Genomic DNA, 21,479 nt, shown 5'->3' on the forward strand with positions numbered 1-21,479 from the left:
TGTCTAGGTTTAATATCCTTAGGTCAGTGCAAAGAAGAGAAAAATGTGAGAAGGGAGGGAACTTTGCAGTCATTTGACTCAAACTTGCAGTAGCAGTGATCTCTGCTTTAAAGGTTGGCCAGGATCTAGGATGGTGCTGTTTAAACTGAGCAATGCAGTAAGTCACAAGAAAAATGACCAGTCAATTGAATTACCCTGGTAAATTACTGGTATTCGTTTTATCAGCACAAGCGAAATTAAAGACATAGCTTAGGACACAATGTAAGAAAGAATGCAATTCAGTATGGATTTCTAACAAGGTTTCGAATTTAAGGCAAGGGAACAGTTGATCATATATCCCAATACATGACTGGTACTGAATTTTATAATTCCTGGAAGAATGGAATGCGAAGTTGCTCAAGACAGAATTTGAACTGAGCATACAACACTAGAATAAATACTGCAAAGTATTTTTCTCCAACACTTAGTTCTGCAAATCCAGACAATTATAGCAACTTGCCCTCACCATGTTTGACCAATATTTTATTGACAATGGAAGGACAAAAAAAAGGCAACATCAGCCTCCTACCATGACAACCATTAGTAGGATTTGAACACAGAATCAGAGGAATTACAAGACATTTAGTCCAAAACTACCATTTCTGACACATCAACACCATATTGAAAGTATTTCTCATCGAAACATTTTACTACATGTTCACAGTTATACGTACGCATACACACAGACACACACACAGTCGTGAATTAGTGCTCAACATTGCATTGGTGAATAAATATTCTCTATTTGTGAGTTGGCAAGGCTACCATTGGTTTCATGCAGAAATTCTCAGCAGTTACCAAGCCAGCCACATTGAATGTTGGTACTAGTCTCCATCTTGGATGAGAATACACACACACACACACACTATAAAATCAACTAAAACTATAAAACTATGAGGTACTTACTCTGAAAGGACTTTTTGGTATGTTTACACCACCATATGAAATCAACACAACATGCTTGACATTCTTCAAAGGCTTGTATTTACAAGTGTAAGTACCATCCTTGTTGTCTTTGATATCAACTTTAACGGGATTACCATCGGCGTCATGGCAAATAATGTCCAGTTGAGCCTTCCCAGCTTTCTTGGCATCAACAGTAAATTCAGTCATCTGCTGAACTTGGACCCCAGTTTCCTGTAAGCCAGGCCCAAATGCAACCACCTAAAAAATAAAATCATTTAGTTTTTAATTTATTTTACAAAATGTGTGTTAATTGGAAAATTTATTCAGTGTTAGACAATCAGGAAGGGTGGCATCTGATTTTTACTAAAGCTTCCGAGATTAGTTTCCTTACAATAGGACCCTAGTCTGAATGCTACAACAGAGTGAACACTGCCAAAAGGTCCCTAATAATCAATCACCACCATTGAATGTGACTATACTGAAACCTATTGGATGGATTGTACCCAAATTTGTATTTCTGAATTTATTACATACACTGTCTACATTAAACTAGTGTCTTCATCTTGATTGTTGCTTTCTTTACATTTTGGCTCTGTACACACCACTTTTCTTCAGGTGTCTTGTGATTCACTAAGGTGAAGTTTCAGTACAGTTTTCATCTACCTAATTTCAATCACAAGCTTCAGGTTAATCCAAAATTATGGTAGAAAACACTTGGCTAAGGTATTATGCAGTGGACTCCAACCTATTATTGCAAAGGGAACTTATTAACCAGTAATTAACCAAAGTATATCAGAAAATTGTAAACTTCAGTTCCTCATAGAACCTTCTCAGAAGGGAATACACTATCCACAAAGTTATGGATTCTTCTATAGTTGAATGTTACTTATCCCTAGATTAGTCCAAACTGAGCAAACCTAGAACCAGAAGCATTCGCACCCTGGCCTCTTGTTTAATCCACACTAAAGTGTGATTCGAGGCAGACTTGACTGCTGTTCTTAGTAGGTTGAGTAACCATCTAGAACTGTAGTTTCCATCCTTTTTAATATCCAGACCAGGTCCAAAATTTGGATTTTATTTAGAGGTCTGCACCAAAAACAGGTCAAAAAAAAAATTTGTATAGAGAAGACCTTCAAGGGTCACATGTGGCCCTGAGAGGCATGGTCGAGAACCGCTGATCCAAAGGGTCCCTCTTTGGCTCATTTCCCTAATACACAGCTAGTAACCAGCATAACGTACGAACAGTAAAGCTGATTGAGAACAATAAGGAACTGCTATGAAGAGAAATTTTTGAGCCATTTCCAACATTTCAAAGCATTTAACAACTGTATGTATTGAATTAGTGTTGGGTTAAGGATCTTAGCTAGATATCATTGCATCAAGATAAGAACCAGATGTGACTTACTACACTTGATAAGACCTGTCAAGCTAAGTAAGATCGCTGCCTCCCACACAGGCTTGTCCCTTCAGGTGGTGGTGCCACTTAGAAAGCACCTGTGCTGGTGTTGCATAAACACACCCATGACTGTGACACATAAAAAGCACCCAGCATACTTAAGTGGTCGGCATTAGGAAGGGAATCAAGCTATAGAAACCATGCCAAAACAGACATGGAACCTGAACAGCCCTTCAGCTGGTCACCCCACTGTCAAACCGTCCAACCCATGCCAGCATGGAAAAAAAGATGTTAAATGAGGAAAATGTCTCACCTTGAGAGGATCAAAGTCCTTAGTAGCTGGTTGAATCTGGGCCATATATGGAGATTTAGGAATATCTTCTTCATTACAATGAATGTGGACTGCATATTCTCCTGGGGCTGTTGGCCAATAAGTGATATCAGCTGTTCCATCACCATTATCTTTGCAGTCAATTTTGGCCTGGGAAGGACCTTCAATTGAAAAACCTGTCCAAAACAAATATAAAAGGCTTCAGTACTTGGGTTTAATTGAACAGAGTACATTATATGAACCCTTATCTGAGAAATAAATGCATACGCGTCTTCGTTAATTGCAATGTTAATGAGCTAATTATATATGCATATAGTGTTAGGAGTTAACATTGAGCTTGATTACCAACTTCAAAATGACAAAATTATTTTTTTTTTAATCTTTCAATTCTAACAAATAAGAAAATGAAATATGTCAAAATGCAAGAAGTTAAAGTGAAACCATCAAGAAATCAATTATGATTGGATTAACAGTTCCAAAAAATGTTGTAAGCAACAGAAGAAAGACAATGTAATATAGCAAAAGAGGAAATCTAAGAGAATGACCAAAATATAGTAGCTCTAAAGGTTATATTTATTACAATATACCATCTGAAGAGGTCTAGCTGTACTCGAGACATTGTGACCTCAATTCAGCTAATAGACAGAATGGTCAATAACTTCACAATCCTAATAGTTATGATGCTGTGTAACACAAGTGACTCATTTGTCTATATTGTGGGGCCTACTTGTCTCTTTGAAATCCAATACTATCACCAAACCTCCTTCAAGATCTGACCCTCCTGGAAATCCCACCTACCCACTTACAACCCAATTTTTGCAGGCCTGTACAACCCCTTACTGCAGATCAACCAATTAAAAAGTTAGATCATTACTTGCTCTATCTAGTTCGTTAATCAAAACTATTCTATTTACCATTTAATCAGTTTTAAAATGACATCAGTATTTGAGGGTCATCATCATCATCGTTTAACGTCCGCTTTCCATGCTAGCATGGGTTGGACAATTTGACTGAGGACTGGCAAACCAGATGGCTGCACCAGGCTCCAGTCTTGATCTGGCAGAGATTCTACAGCTGGATGCCCTTCCTAATGCCAACCACTCCGAGAGTGTAGTGGGTGCTTTTACGTGCCACCAGCATGAGGGCCAGTCAGGTGGTACTGGCAACGGCCATGCTCAAATGGTGTTTTTTACGTGCCACCTGCACAGGAGCGAGTCCAGTGGCACTGGCAACGACCTCGAAAAAATTTATAGATCTATGGTAAGCTATAGTATTTGGTAAAAAAAACTGAACATGCTAGGATTTCTTTCCCTCATCTATCAAAATGTATTTTTTCTTGAGTAAAAATATAGTTGAGAGATATAATATTCTTATGAGCATTAATAAAAGCCACAAGTTAGAGTATTCAAGAGAGACAACTGTGCAAGTATGGACATGGGATGAAAATTGGAAAAGGGACAGGTGAGAAAGGATTGTAAAGGAACCAGGTTAGGAGACAACTTTGGAGACACAGAAATTGTGGTCAAAGTTCCAGATTTTTAGGGCTTTCGAAAAAGAAAAAAAATGGTGTCATACAAGTCATGACCCAATATATATTACAGAAATTTTTTGCAATATTACCAACCAATCCTACATAGAAAAGAAAAAATAAAAGGGCAAAAAAGAAAAGGGTAAGAAAAAAAAATGAGAATCATGCCAGAATAAAAAATTATAAAGAAATAAAAATTTCATGTACCTAATGCTCCTGTTTCGCCATGGGTTTCCACAACAAATGTTGCTGGTTTGCCGACCATTCCGCCGTGCAAGCCAGGACCATATGCTATAATCTTAGACAACTTGAATGGACCGACTTCAACCTTGAATGGACTCTTGGGGATGTGTTGGCCACCAAAAGTGACATTGATAGTGTAAGTACCAGGCTGTTTTGGGGTGTAAACACACTCGTAAGTTGTTGGATCAAGTTTCTTAATACTAACCGGTTCATTTGCATTGCCTGGTAAAAGAAAAATGAATCTAATATTTAGCTGACATTTTAAAATTAAAATAATGTTAAAAAGAATTAGCATGTAATAAAGATAAGTGTTTAAAATAAAACAGATTCTAAAAAAGTTGCAATAGAAATTTTAAACATTACCAAAAACAAAATTGGCACAGTGCTTTGTGTTCTTGGGCAAAACACTTTATTTTACATTGTTCCAGTTTATTATGGAAATGAGTAACTTTGCAATGGACTGGCATCCTCTTCAGGCAAAACATGAAGATCTCAGTCAGCCAGTCATATAACATGGAAACAATAACTGGCCCTACGAGTCCTAGGACTTTAGTTACTCATGCTATAAAAATGAAATAACTAGCCCTACAGATCTTGGGGCTCTAGAGTAATTTTCAGAGGTTATTGATGAGGACCATCATCAGGATACCAAGACAAGTTATTGCCAATTCACAATTTTCCAAATACTAATTTGTTAGAGACTAGCCACAGGTCAACCTTACTGGAGCAGTCAAGAATCCCAGTCATGAAGACATGATCATCTTGTCCTTTTCTCAGGCACAGCATATCTTGGACTACATATAATGTAGCCCTTTCAAGACATTAGGTTATAAGAGATTTGGTTGTTATTTCTAGCAGATTAAAGGACCAATTTTTTAAAATCTTCCAATTCATTAGTACATTTAAAAGATTACAGAAGTTTGATAATTAGGGTGTGAGGACTAGTGGTTAGGATGTAGGTTCAATTTCTGTATCAAGTAGCACTGTCTTTGAGGAAGGAACTTCATTTAACATTGGTCCAGTATCCTCAGCTGATAATGAAGACCAGACAGGTCTTGGTCAAGCCCTCTCTCCCCTTGAGAATCTGTCCTAGCCATTCTGGCTTCCTGAAAACTTAAAATGATTTTAAAAAAACGAAAAGAAAAGAAAAAAAATTACCTGGTCCAGTGATAGTAACTTTCATATCTCCATCACCAGCTCCTTTAGTATATACCTTGAAATCAGCATTGTCTTTCACTCTAATACCTTTAGGTTGGATTCCACGACCAGTTGCATAACATTTCTTTGCATTTGATGCTATTAAATTTAAGAAAGAAAAAATAACAGTTAAAATATATATTTCTTTTAATCATTTCTTCAATGTATCTTCAAAGGCAAAATTATTTTAGTTGCTGTTGGCATTGTTACAAAAAGAAGGAAAAAAAAATAACTCACCAGTAGAAATAGTAACCGAAATAGGGGATCGTGGAATAGGTTGTCCACAAAAGACAATGCTAATTGTATGGACTCCAGGCACTTTAGGTGTATATTCTACATGGTAAGTACCATCAGGCTGACGTGTCATCTTGGGCTTGATAGCATTTTGATTACCAGAGGGATCTGTGATGACAACACCCACTGGACCTTCTCCAGCATCTATCAAAGAGGACAAAAGTTATTGAGATATAAGTACAATATTTTGTGATTGGATATATCTAAATTTTCTTTTATTTCTAAAATATTTAAGAAAATTTCCAGTAAAATTTTTGAAGGAATATTTCCAAACAAAATTTAAAGAGGAAATTTCAATGAAAATGTTTGAAGTAAAATGTTTTGTAAAGATAGAAAAACAATTTGAAGGTGGCAAGGAAGAAAAAAAAACTTACCTTTCAGAGAAATGGTAAAGTGAGTCACTACGCTCACAACATTTCCTGGTTCCAGACCAGGACCAGCTGCTTTGACCTTTGAGGGATCTCCAGCAGGAGCAGAAACTGCAACCGGAAACGGACTCTTAGGAATTTCCTTGCCTGAGTATTTGATGATTACCTTGTAACTCCCTTCAACTTTAGGAGTGTACGTACAAGTGTACGTGAGGTGTTTGTCTTGGTTGAAAACAACCTCACACTGAAAAGAGGAAAAGAGGAACAATAAAACCATTAATCAGAACAAAAAAAATGCATAGTAAAAGGAAAAAAAAAAAACTTAATTTTAATCTTATGAAATTAAATAACATTTTTAACTATTACTACTGATTTTCAATAATGTCCTTTTGATTTAAAAAATATAAGCATACAGACATGGCTGTGTGGTTAAGAGCTTTGCATCCCAATCCTGTAGCATCAGGTTCAATCACTCAGTGCATCCCCTTGACCAAGTGTCATTTATAGTGTCAAGTTAACCAAGTGAATGGATTTATGAATGGATTTGATAAACAGAAACCGAAAGAAGCTCATGTGTTTTCTTCATTATCACAATAGTTGTAAATGAGTTACTGTCATATGAGTGGTGTTTGTTTCCAATCTTTCATGTCCAGCCATGGGGAAAATAATACTCTACATGGAAACTGGTAGGGAGCAGTGATAGGAAGAATATTCAACCATAGAAAATTTGCCTCAATAGACATCACCTACACCATGCAAGCACAGAAAAGTTAGAATGTAGAGTTTGATTTTGTATGTATAAAAAAACAAATAATAATAATAATGGTTTCGAATTTTGGCACAAGCCCAGCAGTTTTTGGGGGAAGGGCTAAATTGATTACATTGACCCTAGTACTGGGCTGGTACTTTTATTGATCCTGGAAAGTTGACTGCAGAATTTTAACTCTGAACGTAATGATGGATGAAATGCCACCAAGCATTTGGTTCAGAGTGCTGAGGATTCTGCCAGCTTGCCACCTTAATAATAGTAGTAATGATAAATGTAATTGTAATAGTAAGTGTAACAGTAATAATAAGTGTAACAGTAATAATAATAGTATAACAGTAATAATAAAAAGTTCTACTCACTGGCTCCTTCTGACCCTTGGGATTGAGGACAAGTGGTTCAAGAGTTCCTTGTCCAGCACTAAATGTCTCCACAGTAAACGACGTCTTGGCTCCTTTCGTGTTACCAGTAGGTTCGATACCAGGACCATAGGCACGCACCCGATTGGGGTTAAGACGAGGCCTAAGGGGAGCTTGAGGATTCAGTTTGCAGTTGGGGAACTGGGATAGATACGTCATCATACTCATTTCATCAATCTTCGGGTTGTTCATTTCTGCTGGTTTAATTAGCTGTAGATGAACAGAGAATAAACAAAACATGCGTGAAGATTTTTACTGAAGATTTTATAGTATTACAAATCCTTTTTACACCAGAAAATTTACAATAATCTAAAATTTCAGAGATGCATTGTTCTGCACGTTGTTTGATCCGAGACTGTGTTGAAACTGTAACAATTACTCCATGGAAAACACAGTTAAGAAAAAAAAAAAAAATTAAAAAAAAAAAAAAACCTAATTTCCTTTAAACATTGGTATCAAAATTTTTGCTGCACTAACTGAGACCAGGTCATTGATGCAGTTCTACAGTTGCAGTTAGTGCAATGGAAATTTTGACACCAAAATAGTAAATGTTTAAGTTACCATTCTTTGGTCTGTTTCTGAATTATTATGTCTTCAAACACTGTAGTAATTTTAAAATTTTACACAATGTAAACCTCAAATTTCCCAATTCAAAATTTTCAGAAATTCAAATCTGACCATACATATTGGTGTTTAAAATAACTGATTGGTAAGATGATAACTCCACAATGCTCTATTTTATTATGTAACTAGCAGTATCGCCCGGCATTGCTCAGGTTTGTAAGGGAAATAACTATAAAGCATTTTTAGAGAGTTATAGCCCAAAAATAGCAAAAAAAAATGGGGAAAAAATTATGGTAAATTTTTTTTGAGAGTAAAAAAAAGGTCGAGTTGCGTCCCCTAGACAGTCTGTGGTTTGTGTTTCAGATTCTCGACCCCATGTTGAATTTATCGATTTTTTTTCAGAACTGGGGGAACTTTTCAAAATTTTCGCTGCGTTAGTTTTGAATTATGACATTGGGCTATGTGTATGTCAAGTTTCATCAGAATCGGTTGAAAGCAGCCTTCTGACCCTTGGGATTGAGGACAAGTGGTTCAAGAGTTCCTTGTCCAGCACTAAATGTCTCCACAGTAAACGACGTCTTGGCTCCTTTCGTGTTACCAGTAGGTTCGATACCAGGACCATAGGAACGCACCCGATTGGGGTTAACGGGGCCTAAGGGGAGCTTGAGGATTCAGTTTGCGGTTGGGGAACTGGGATAGATACGTCATCATACTCATTTCATCAATCTTCGGGTTGTTCATTTCTTCTGGTTTAATTAGCTGTAGATGAACAGAGAATAAACAAAACATGCGTGAAGATTTTTACTGAAGATTTTATAGTATTACAAATCCTTTTTACACCAGAAAATTTACAATAATCTAAAATTTCAGAGATGCATTGTTCTGCACGTTGTTTGATCCGAGACTGTGTTGAAACTGTAACAATTACTCCATGGAAAACACAGTTAAGAAAAAAATTAAATTAAATTAAAAAAAAAAAAACCTAATTTCCCTTAAACATTTGGTATCAAAATTTTTGCTACACCAACTGAGGTCATTGATGCAGTTCTACATTTGCAGTTAGTGCAATGGAAATTTTGACACCAAAATAGTAAATGTTTAAGTTACCATTCTTTGGTCTGTTTCTGAATTATTATGATAATAATAATAATAATAATAATAATAATTGTGTAAAGTGCTCAGGTGCACTACAACTCATCTAAAGTGTATATATAATCAGGTGTAGTTTCGGCGGATTTCGGAAAGCATGAGGGCCTTAAAGGATGCAGTGTCATGGCAGTCAACAACTGACGCAGGCAGTTTATTCCAAGTTTCAGCAACTCTGAGCGTGAAAAAATGTTTCCGAAAGTCATGGGAGCTGTGTTGTTTTCTGACTTTGTAGGCATGTCCACGTGTGTTAGACACATGGAGATCAAAAAGGTGTTCAGTGTTGTTGTTGGTGAGGTGGTTGATAACTTTGTGGGTGTTTACCAAGTCCGTCGCCAGATGCCGGAGCTTCAGTGAATCCATGCCCAGGGAAACAAGGCGCTCAGAATATGGTAGGTGTCTGATGGAGGGTATGCGTTTGGTTGCACGTCTCTGGACAGATTCCAGGAGGTCAATGTTCTGAGCAAGATAGGGGTTCCAAACTGATGATGTGAATTCCAAGTGTGGTCGTACCATAGCTGTATACAGTTTTAAATAGATGGCTGGAGAGCGGCTAACAAAAGTCTTGCTGAGTGATGCCAAGACACCCTCGGCCATAGAGATATGCTTTGTCCAACGCAAATCACTGCTGACAGTGATGCCTAGGTCACGCTCGCAAGAGGATTTCTTGATATTAGTGTTGTGGAGGGAGTATGTGGACGCAGGGTTTTTTCTCCCAAAATGCATGGTGGTACACTTGTCCACAGCCAGTTTCAGTTGCCAGTCTGTGATCCATTGCTGCATTGTGTCTAGGTCTGATTGCAGGAAAGAGTTGTAGACATCAGGATCTGTCCTCTTGATTTCAAGGTACAGCTTGATGTCGTCTGCATATTTCAATACTGTGGCATTCTTTAAATTGGCATCTATGTCATTAATGTATGCCACAAACAAGAGGGGACCAAGGACAGATCCCTGTGGTACACCCGATGACATCTCATATGGTGTAGAGTGCTGTCCTAGAACTGTGACTACCTCCTTTCGGCTGAGGATGAAGGATTTCAACCAGTTAAAAAGGTCATCCCCCACACCCATTGCAGAGAGTTTCACCATAAGCCTTTTGTGTGGCACAGAGTTGAAAGCCTTAGCAAAGTCAAGGTAGACAACATCCACCCATGAGCCACTGTCAGTGATCTGAGTAATGTCCTCAAGGAACTCGACAAGCTGATCACTGCAGCTGGAGTTATGTCTTCAACACTGTAGTAATTTTAAAATTTTACACAATGTAAACCTCAAATTTCCCAATTCAAAATTTTCAGAAATTCAAATCTGACCATATATATTGGTGTTTAAAATAACTGATTGGTAAGATGATAACTCCACAATGCCCTATTTTATTATGTAATACATATCATATCAAAACACTTTTCACATTTCTCATAGTTTTTTCTTTCTTTTTTTTTTTTTTCTTTTTAAGTTTTATTTTTATTACATGGATCACTTTGCAGGTACAAAGTTCACAGCAGATACTTTCCTGTAATTTAAGAATGAGGTTTTTTTTTCTGCCTGCAAGAGATGAGCCACAAAAGCTGTTCACGTTTAAAACAATCCTCAGCTAATTAATATCCAGTCCAGTCCTGAGCAACACAGGCATTTGATCAAAGGTATTCTAATCATGACCAACACATCTTTTTTGTCTATTCAATGTAGCCTTCATTTTCGAAAAAGAAAAAAGTACGACTCATGACCTGGTTGTTATTTCTATCAAGTCAAGCAACCAGGCAGAAGCTCTCCTTTTGGTTTGTGCATTCTTCATTTTTATGTATTTGTAACCCATGTGATTACTCCAGTAAGGTTTCACCAAGATATACTTGTACAAATGCTACATGAGCAAGTCAATGGCCCACACAATAATACTGCTGCCAATGCGAGGCTATCACTTGGAGATTTTTGGTGGAATTTAAGCCAATTTAGATCTTACACCCAGTATAGAACATGACCTGGTTTTGACCATTTCAAGAAACATCACCTTTGAATATTGCCTTGAATATGCTAACAGATACATATTTTTCCAAATAGTTATATAAGTAATGAGAGAAATGGGGAACAAAAACTTACTTGTGGCACATCTAACCATTTCTCTGCAGCTTCCATAGCTTCCTTAGCATTCTTCAGTTTGTTTTTGGGTGCCCAATCAGCCCAGTCGGGACACAGACCTAATTAAAAGAAAAAATATGAGGAAGTCAAATTAAATATGAAATAAAGCCTAACAAACAAGAAACAATCGTTTAATATCAAATTCATAATTGTAGTTTAAAGAATTTTATGTCTAGTTCTGACTTCTTTCCGACTTCGTAGAAGAAATTAAATCTGGGTGAAGTTTAAGATATATCACAAGAAGTTTTTTGCCAAAGGTTAACCTCATTTGAGTAAACCCATGGTCAAAGATGACCCAGCTGTGATCATTACAATTTTGCTCATTTATTATAAAGATGATTGTGTTGAGGGAGATTTGGCTGTTATTTCGAGAAAATTAAATGAATGCATAGAGACTCCCTCACTGACTGGCTTGTATGTCAGTTAGCCAGAGGGTCCCCTTTGGAATTTTTTATGCCTACTTTAGTGAATATAAACGCTGGAATCAAGACCAAGCCATAAATATTGTACACCGACTTCTATACAACCATCACCCCGACAATTGTTACAATTCCTTGATATGCTTCCACTAAAGTTTGAATGCTGTTGAGTTATTCTTAATATTATAATTTTCTGCAGAAATTCAAATTTCCATTTATGGATGAAACTGGAAGGTTCCTTTAGAAACAGTAGGCAGAAGTTATGTGTGTACATGTATGAGTGCTTCTGCCTCCTAACAGAGTAAGCACACCTTGGACAAACTGCATTGGCTGTGATATTGCCCCATGCTTAGCTTTGGTAAGTTAGAAAAAAAAAAAAAAAAAATGTAACAGCTACCTAAAATATCTTTTTTTAAAAAATATTGTATTGTATTTTACCTGGTCCGCAAGCATCAACCAAAGCACCAATTGCTCGGCCATCGTTCCAATCAGTAGTGAAGTTATTAATTGGCAAATCTCCACATTTGCCTTGGATCCAGTTAAGAAGCCTTTGTTTAGGAGTGGGACCTCCAGCACCTGGTGCTGGTTCTTCCCCTTCCCACATAGGCATCGAGATGGAATAGTGAAGAATAAGAGTCCATATTAGACCCAAAATCAGCTTAAGCTTCTGATCAACAATATCACCACTGTCTGAAAAATTAAATAAATGATTCATATTTAGTATATATGTTAACAGTCAAATACCGGATTTTAAAAAAATTCAAAAATTTTCACAATGCTTTTATTAAAAACATAATTCAAAATATAAACAATGACAAGTTTCCAAAATAGTCAGAAATAACTTATGGTTTTATAAACAAAGATTTAGAATAACTTAGCCAAAATGTCAGCCACAGTCAAAGATCAAATTCCTCCAAGTTTTATTATGTAGTTCTGGGTCAATCATTGGATCAAGCCATGAAAAACAAATTTTATACAGTTATTTAAAAAGATTTTGTTAATTATTAGAAATAGTGGTATAAGCCACTTTTCTCAATTCTGCACCCTCCACTCAATCAAAGGGTTTTATCTTGCAGACTATGTGTCAACCACATTAATCCTGAGCAACATGGAAAACACCCAGCACATTCTGTAAAGTGGTTGACCTTAGGAAGGGAATCCACCAGTAGAAACCATGCCAAAACAGACACAGGAACCCAACAAAGTCCTCCAACCTATCAAACCATCCAATCAATGCCAGTATGGAATATGGACACTAAATGATAATGTAATAATTGTAGAAATTAGAAGTTTAGATTAGCTTTTGGATATATTTTTCAGACTTGTTTTACAGTTTTTTTTGTTATTTAATAATCAGCAAAAAAAAAAGTTGGGTTTTCTCCCCCCACAAAATAAAAAAAAAAAAAAAATCTTTGGTATTTGTTCCCAATACATATAAAAGATTTTTATATTCTTTGGAAGTCACAAATACTAAAAGTTTTATTAATGGATTTTAAATTATTTCGCTCAAATATCATGGAGAGTAAACATGTCATTACAAGGATAGAAAAATAAAAACCAACAGGGAATTAACAAACATTGACTACGACACCTTAATTATAGTGTAGAAGAATCCAAATATTCAGTTTTCAACTAAAACAACACAAATGAGTTCCCAAGACAATTTACTTAAGAAAAAAAATAAAAATAAAAAAGAATTGTAGTCCAAGACAAAAATAATCTACCAGAATCCTAATTTGGATGTCTGCAATTCTGATAACCAAAAGGAAGAACTTATGAAAAGACCTAAATGAAAAGTGGATTTGAGTCATTTTGTTATTCTTCATGCTTTCACAAACTACCATGACTCATATCAGGGACACCAGGCTGCTACTACTGTTGCTGCAGATTACTTTACATCAGTGGTTCTCAGCTGTGGTTCTCAGCTGGGGTCCATATGCCCCCCCCCCCCCAAAGAGTCCATGTAATAGTTTTGGTGGGTCCACAACAAAATAGTAAATTGGGGGTCCACAATGGTATTTTAAGGGTCCCTGAAAAAATTTTTGCCTAAGATGTATGTATTGGTATATATTGCAAGAAACAGCTAGGTTTCTTTAACATTTTACATAATTCAACCTCCACAAGTTAATGTGTGAAAACCAAAATAGAAATTTTGAAAGAAGTTTGGCTATGGGGGTCCACTAGAATAAAATAGTAATGAAATGGGTCCATAGATTAAAAAAAAATGGTTGAGAACTACAGCTTTACACCCTAAATGTCTGGAGTATCTAGTAATCTATTTTAGACAGCAGTCAAAAACTGAGTGGGCGAGCTGGCATGGTGTGTGTATGGTGGGAGAGATTTCATTAACCAAACCCATCTTTCGACATTTGTAGCCTTATGTCAATGATAGAATTCATTACCATACAAAATATATTCCCATGACAATGTTTTTGATCCTAAAACCCCTTCACTTACACCACACTGTCATCAGAATTATAATTTTGGTGGAGGTTTTAGAGTGTCAGACAATGCTAAGCAGTAATTGTCTTGAATCTTTAAATTGCTGATTTCAAATCACTCTGAATCCAATTTTGCTTTTTATCCTTACAGGGTCAATGAAATTAAAGTACCAGTCAAGAACTGGGTTGATGGTATCAACTGACTCCCTTGCCTACATTTCAGGCCATGTGTCTCTCCTAAAGTCATCATTACTATGGCAGTGAGCTGGTTGACCTGTTAGTGCAAAGAAAATACTTCCAGCTCTTTATATTCTAAGTTCAAATTCCTGCCACAATCATGGCCTTTTATCCTTTCAGGATTGATTAAAGTCAAGTACCAGTCAAGTACTGGGGGAGTCAATGAAATCAAATGACCCCCCTTAAAACTGCTGGCTGTGTGCCTATAATAGAAACAATTATTACATAGCCCTATACCTAACTTAATATTTTGTTTACTTTTCTTAAAAAAAAAAAAAAAAAAATCCCCACATATATCTAGGATTTATTTCCAAATTTGTAAAAAAAAAAAAAACTTAGAAAAACCATGTAATATGAATACATGTAGTAAATGCTTCTTTCTCCTATCATTGTTAAAATTCCCTAAACAAGTAGCATATTTTGAAGAAATTGAGATTTGACAGATTACAGCAGTATTACTAAAACTGTAAACCGATCAGCTTTAGGAATTTTCTGTACTAAATGTACAACTTTCAGAGTAAGACTTATTTCTCTTCAGTGTAGAATTTCAAAACACTAAGTATTCTTGTTTGGAATTCTTCAATTATCAACAATTATCAACAAATGGCTATGCTCTATGGATAATCTACTATAATAAAAGAGGTTAAACTGTTACTACTTATGCAAAGTGGCAGAATTCTAATATATGATTTTTGATTTAAGCACAAGAGCAGCAATTTTGAGGTGGGTGGAGAAGTTAATACCATTGATTGCAGCAGGAGACTGGTCAATCTTGGAAAGATGAGAGGTAAAGCTGACCTTGACAAGAATTGGACTCAAAGTGGGACATAGTGAATAATGTCCAACATATGCACAAATAGAATTACTGTGATTGGAATGTCTTTGATTAAGATCTGTTGAATCCAGATTCATCTGGAGTTAAACACCACAACTGACAACAAGTATCAGAAGTTTTAAGAATTTATTTTTTGAAACCTTAGTGTTGCTGCTATTTCTTCACGTGTCAATAACTGATAAGATAGAGGACTGAAAAACACTGATGTATGGAATGTATAAATAGAAACAGAGGGAATATTTTTGCAAAATCCATATAGCGCTCCCTACTTCACCAGAAAAGAAAAAATAAAATAAAGCTCTATATCACAATGCACCAACATGGGTCACAACCTACTTGTTACAAAAAATATTACATATTAGAAATAAATTAACTGCTGTGATTTTCAATATAAATTGATATGAGAAAAACATGATTATAGCCCTTCTCCACCTTGATGAGATTAGGTGGCGAGCTGGCAGAAACGTTAGCATGCCGGGCGAAATGCTTAGTGATATTTCGTCGGGCGCTGCATTCTGAGTTCAAATTCCGAAGTTGATTTTGCCTTTCATCCTTTCGGGGTCAATTAAATAAGTACCAGTTACACACTGGGGTCAATATAATCGACTTAATCTGTTTGTCTGTCCTTGTTTGTCCCCTCAGTGTGTAGCCCCTTGTGGGTAGTAAAAAAATAAGAAATATGTATCATTTGAAGAGCAACTATTTTTCTTTTTTTTTAAAGAAAATCACAAAGAAAGAAAGAAAAAAGAAAAATCAGTAGTTTCACTTCCTACTTCCTTATGTTATCAGGTTGAAAGTCTGACCTGATGACTTCATTGACAAATGAACTGCTATGTGTCCCTTCATGGGAAAATGCAAAATTAATTTCCTCCACCGTTTTCCTTCAGTTTTTTTTTTCTCTCCCTGCCACCCCCCACACAAGATACCATCTTGGTATGATTTAGACAAGTTCACCACACCTGTCTTGGCACCAGAATGCATAGAAATAGAGAAAATACAACAAAGCATTTCGTTCCATGCCCTAACAAGTTCACTGTCCTGAACAGGTTATTTTATTTTATCAAAATATTTTATCTGATGTATCATAACGAATGTAAATTGTTGATGGGCCAGTTACTGCAGTATTTATATCAAGACAACTACTGGAGTAATAGCCTATCATGAGTATGTATACATTAAGTATGATACGTAAGTAGCTATTTTAAATATTGCCTCAATTGTATATACTGAATTATCAGTTCATTGATCCCCACCACCCTGCCTCATAAGGATGAGAAGTGATATTGGTTTAATCAGAATTTGAACTATAATATAAAGAGTTGGAACAAATACTGCAAAGTATTTGCTCCGACACTAAAAAGTTTGCCACTTCCAACAAACATTTTCTCTTGGAAATCACAAACTATAACAATAGAAAAATAAAAAAATTTTACCTCTGTTTTAACCCTTTCATTACTGTATTTATTTTGAGATGCTCTGTTTCTTTCAATTATTTTAGATAAAACAAAGAATTTATGAAAATAACTTAGTTATCATTCAGCTAGTGTTAGGAACATAAATTGTGACTAAGGTTTGGTGGAAGATTTTAATTCAAACCTTATGAAAACAAGACATTTGTACTCAGATCCAGAGCCGGTTTCAGCCGGGTTGGTAACGAAAGGGTTAATTAACAGTCACTCTTGTACTTAATCAGACTAAAAATATATTGCTTTCGGTGCTAATGAAATCAATACAGTTTATTTGTATCAATTGTCACGCACACTCACGGTACATGCAAGTCCTCTCCTTACTAGGATTATGTTGAGAAGTATATAAGTCAAATAATTCAGTCACACACACAGTACAACTAAGTATACAATGCTACAAGCAAGCATTAATTAATTTAGCACTGTACAAATCAACTAATATTTCATTTCAGTCTTTCCATACCAATCATTGTGCAATTAAAATTTCTCCCATCGATACCTTTTTAACAAAAACAGGGATGAAAAAGCTTTCTGGAATAAAATTAATGAAATAAATAAATGGAAACTGAATTGGTGAGTGTGTTATATTAAGGCACTACGACTCCCCAGACCCAAAATGTTTCAGCACAAATTTACATCAAGGATCTTGCTAACCAGATACAAAAATGAAGTGACATTTAAGCCTTACTGAAGAGGTACAATATGCTGAAATGTGTTTGGAATTATCTCCCATGCTTGTCAAATTTAAAATCAGTCAATGGTTAATTTTTTTGTTATTGTTTTTCCTGCTTTCCTCTATTTCTAGTTTTGCATTTTAATACTCTTGAATTACATATGTTAAAACTAACATAATTATAGCTTATGCAGATGGTATCTCATTTATTCTCCATGATACACAGCCCAGTGATATACAACAACTAGCAACCATTGGAAGATAAAACCTAATCTTGTGGAAAGCAGCAGCAACAACAACAACAACAGCAACAACGGTGCTTGGTCAGAGAATAGTTTGATAAATTGAAATGCCATGAGAAGTGGCAAGTCTAAACAACCAACTCTTATCTCAGAAAGAGAGGAAGAGAGAGAGTGTTGTTGCTAAGGAAACATCATCAACATCATCATTTGACATCCATTTTCCATGCTGGCATGGGTCGGACAGTTACATAGAAGCTGGCAAGGCCAGGAGTCACACCAGGTTCTCTCGTCTATTTTGGTTTCTAGAGCTGGATGCCCTTCTTAACACCAACCACTGATGTAGAGTTGTTCTGCATTGTTTCTCTCAATCTCCTGAGCAACAACACTATGTCCAGAGACAAGATGTCAACGGTGGGGTCAAATATGTGATCCCTCAGCAGGTATTCGTTGTCATTAATTTACATCTGGGTTTTCACTTGGATGAAATTTTGTGAGTATTCTATAGCTCGATGCACTTTCTGATTCCACCCTACCTTCATTTTTATTGTTTATGGGGCAAGTGTATTCCACCAAGCTGTAGAAAATATTGTTTAATTTTGGGACACAAATGCCACCGCTGCCCGAACAGTGTCAATATGAGGAAATACAAAAACACAAATACAGGGGGATTCAAAATGAATGGTGCAAAAAAGATGCATTTTCTTTTTGTATCTTTCAGTTTGAATTACTCTGTATACAATGCCGAATTTCACTCAAAAGCAACAGATGAATTTGAGGCCAGTAGAAACCTTTTGCCCAATATGCTATACAATGGAATTGAAACAATATAGTTTCATAGTGACATTAACTACATAGACACGCCTGTATGTACAATTCAGTGAATAGTTTGAAGGCTATGTCAAGCTGATTAGGTCAGAATAATACCCAAACATATCTCGAATTGTTTCCCTGTACTTGAACAGAAAAGAGAAAAAAAATTAGTCATTGATTTAGTCTTTTGCTTACCACATTATTATTTCTAATTAACGTAATACAACCTGCATTAAATGTGTTAGCTATTGTTTTTTCTTTATTAGTTTTTTTTAGTTTTTTTCCTTCATCTCTGAATCATTTATTTAAAAAACAGTCGAGGCTGATCCTACACAGAAGCTTCGCTGATCAACCATCTAATTAATTTAATGTGAAATTATGTAAACTTAGTCAATAAGATTTGTGTAAAGCAGTAGCACTACTTTGCAGTCAAAATATTTACAGTTCAAGGATAAATGGCGGGGGAGGGGGAAGATAGTAAAACACAAACCTAATAAAAAAGGTGAATTATAATCTATGCCATGTTAACTAAACAACTTCAAATTTAATATGTAAGCATTTATTTTATAGAATATGGCAAGGGTGGATGAATAATATAAACACCACAATAGCTTAAATAATATATGGGAACAATAATGTCATGAACTACATATATTTAGTCTATTAAAGAATTAAATGGGTTTATTAAATGCATTAAAATAAGAAAAATAATAGAGAGGACTACATAAGCTGATTTCTTAGAAAAGGCGCTCCATGTAAGGTCATTCCATTTATCTTGTACTATATACATTAGCATAGGTTTTTTAGAATTTATTTTATTGCCATACCTAAAAGAAAATATGTAAAAAGTAAAAAAGAAGTGGGGAGTTTTGAAAACAGCATTTTCACACTACACCGTTTCTTCTTCCCACACAAACATCCCAACTGGCAAGCGACTGACAGTGGCAGCAGCAGCAGCAGCGGTAGCAGCAATGACAAAAGTCAACAGTTTGTCAGAAAAGGCTGGGTTAATTATAGCAGGAAATCATGAGGAGAGAGAGAGAGAGAAGAAGAGTGAGAGAGAAGAGAAAAAAAGAGAGAGAGAAGAGAAAGAAAAGAGAGAGAGAAGAGAAAGAAAAGAGAGAGAGAAGAGAAAGAAAAGAGAGAGAGAGAAGAGAAAGAAAAGAGAGAGAGAGAAGAGAAAGAAAAGAGAGAGAAGAGAAGAAAAGAGAGAGAAGAGAAAGAAAAGAGAGAGAGAAGAGAAAGAAAAGAGAGAGAGAAGAGAAAGAAAAGAGAGAGAGAAGAGAAAGAAAAGAGAGAGAGAAGAGAAAGAAAAGAGAGAGAGAAGAGAAAGAAAAGAGAGAGAGAAGAGAAAGAAAGGAGAGAGAGAAGAGAAAGAAAAGAGAGAGAGAAGAGAAAGAAAAGAGAGAGAGAAGAGAGAGAAAAGCAAAGAGAGAGAGAAATGTGAAAAAAGAGAGAAATGTGAAAAAAGAGACATTAAGAGAAAGAAAGAGTAAAAAGTGAACAGAAGAAAGAGAGAGAGAGAGAGAGATATAGAAAGTAGAGAAAAAAGAAAAGAAAAAAGAAAACCAACAAGAAACAAAAATAGTTCAGATACAAACTTAGTCTGCTGCTAGCTTAGGTTTTATTTATTCTGCCCACCCTGAGTCTCACCCCTGGCAGAAATTCCATATAAGGTAAGATTTCATCTGTCCAGTGTTAAGAAAGCAAAACTTTGCACAGTATTATCCTTAGGTGGTAGTAGCAGCAGAAGGAATTTGATATAGGGGATGAGTTATAAAGTAGTTGGGGTGGGGGTTTGGGGGTGCCGGTGACCGGGCAGTGGATTAGATATGAACAGTTTAAGTCCTGTTTTAGATCAATTTTGACAAGGAATGTACACAGAGGAAAGGAAATATAACTAAAATAAATAAAAATCAATTGCATGAAGTCCACTCCTATTTAAAAGACAGCGGAAAGGAAATAAAATTTTATTTGCAAAGAAAAAAAAACAAAAAAAAAACACGAAAATTAAAAATAAATAAACCAACAACCCACCTTGATATTTAATTAATATAAGTATAATTGCTTAATATTAGCTAATATTATAATATAGTGGGTGGTAATATAAGAAAAAAAAGTATTTTGATATCTGTTCTAGCAATTGTGGAAGTATAAAGCATGACTGGTTAACTACAATTTGATAATATAAAGAGATATGTGTAAGTTTAAGAAAGGTGTACGTATGTATACACTCTGAATGCACTGAAATGAACCCAAACACAATGTAAGAGGTTGTGCTTGAGCCATGGATGATGAATTAGCAGTTTTTCAAGCTTTGATGTCAGAAACACAGCATTAGAAATGAAAAAGGCCAGGTTTATAAAGCCTACTAGTCTAAATAAAACTGTGTGTGTGTGTGTGTGTGTGTGTGTGTGTGCACACGCATGTGCACATCATGGTCGAAGTTCACTGTTTAGGAAGGAAGTTGGTTAGGCCACTTAAGCAGAGCTTTTATCGTTTGTTTCAATCAGGCGCAGAACTTGGCAAGGAGTTCGTTCCCCCCCCCCATCACATGGTTCCTGGTTCAATCCCATTGTACAGGTCCTTGGACAAGGTTGGTTGGTATCCCAGGCCAACCAACCAGCCAACCAACGAAAGCCTTGTGAATAGGATATGGCAGACAGAAATTGAATCAAAGCGGCGATCTGGCAGAATCGTTAGCACACTGGGTGAAATGCTTATTGGTATTTCGTTTGCCGTTATGTTCTGAGTTCAAATTCCGCCGAGGTCGACTTTGCCTTTCATCCTTTCGGGGTCGATAAATTAAGTACTAGTTACACACTGGGGTCAATGTAATCAACAATCTGTTTGTCTGTCCTTGTTTGTCCCCTCTATGTTTAGCCCCTTGTGGGCAATTAAGAAATAAGAAACAGAAAGAAGCCTGTCATGTGTGTGTGTGTGTCCCACCATCACCACCTGACAATTAGTGTTGGTGAGATTACATCCATGTAACTTAGCAGTTCAGCAAAAGAGTGACAGAATAA

At 36.0% G+C, this 21,479-nt stretch overlaps 1 protein-coding gene across 2 annotated transcripts in view; it reads right to left on the reverse strand.

Moving 5' to 3' along the window:
- The window catches only part of LOC115220251 (filamin-A), a 146,384-nt gene that overhangs the window by 56,499 nt on the left and 68,406 nt on the right, over positions 1-21,479 (reverse strand). For both annotated transcript variants that reach the window (XM_036510144.1, XM_036510143.1), the window contains exons 3-11: positions 12,188-12,439; positions 11,292-11,389; positions 7,431-7,697; positions 6,309-6,546; positions 5,878-6,078; positions 5,602-5,739; positions 4,408-4,665; positions 2,655-2,848; positions 946-1,203 (exon numbers count right to left, since the gene is read on the reverse strand). In XM_036510144.1, the coding sequence (XP_036366037.1) occupies positions 946-1,203; positions 2,655-2,848; positions 4,408-4,665; positions 5,602-5,739; positions 5,878-6,078; positions 6,309-6,546; positions 7,431-7,697; positions 11,292-11,389; positions 12,188-12,439 (1,904 nt within the window). The remainder of the gene's footprint in view (positions 1-945; positions 1,204-2,654; positions 2,849-4,407; positions 4,666-5,601; positions 5,740-5,877; positions 6,079-6,308; positions 6,547-7,430; positions 7,698-11,291; positions 11,390-12,187; positions 12,440-21,479) is intronic.

This window comes from Octopus sinensis, linkage group LG16 (genome assembly GCF_006345805.1).
Source record: "Octopus sinensis linkage group LG16, ASM634580v1, whole genome shotgun sequence".
NCBI lineage: Eukaryota > Metazoa > Mollusca > Cephalopoda > Octopoda > Octopodidae > Octopus > Octopus sinensis.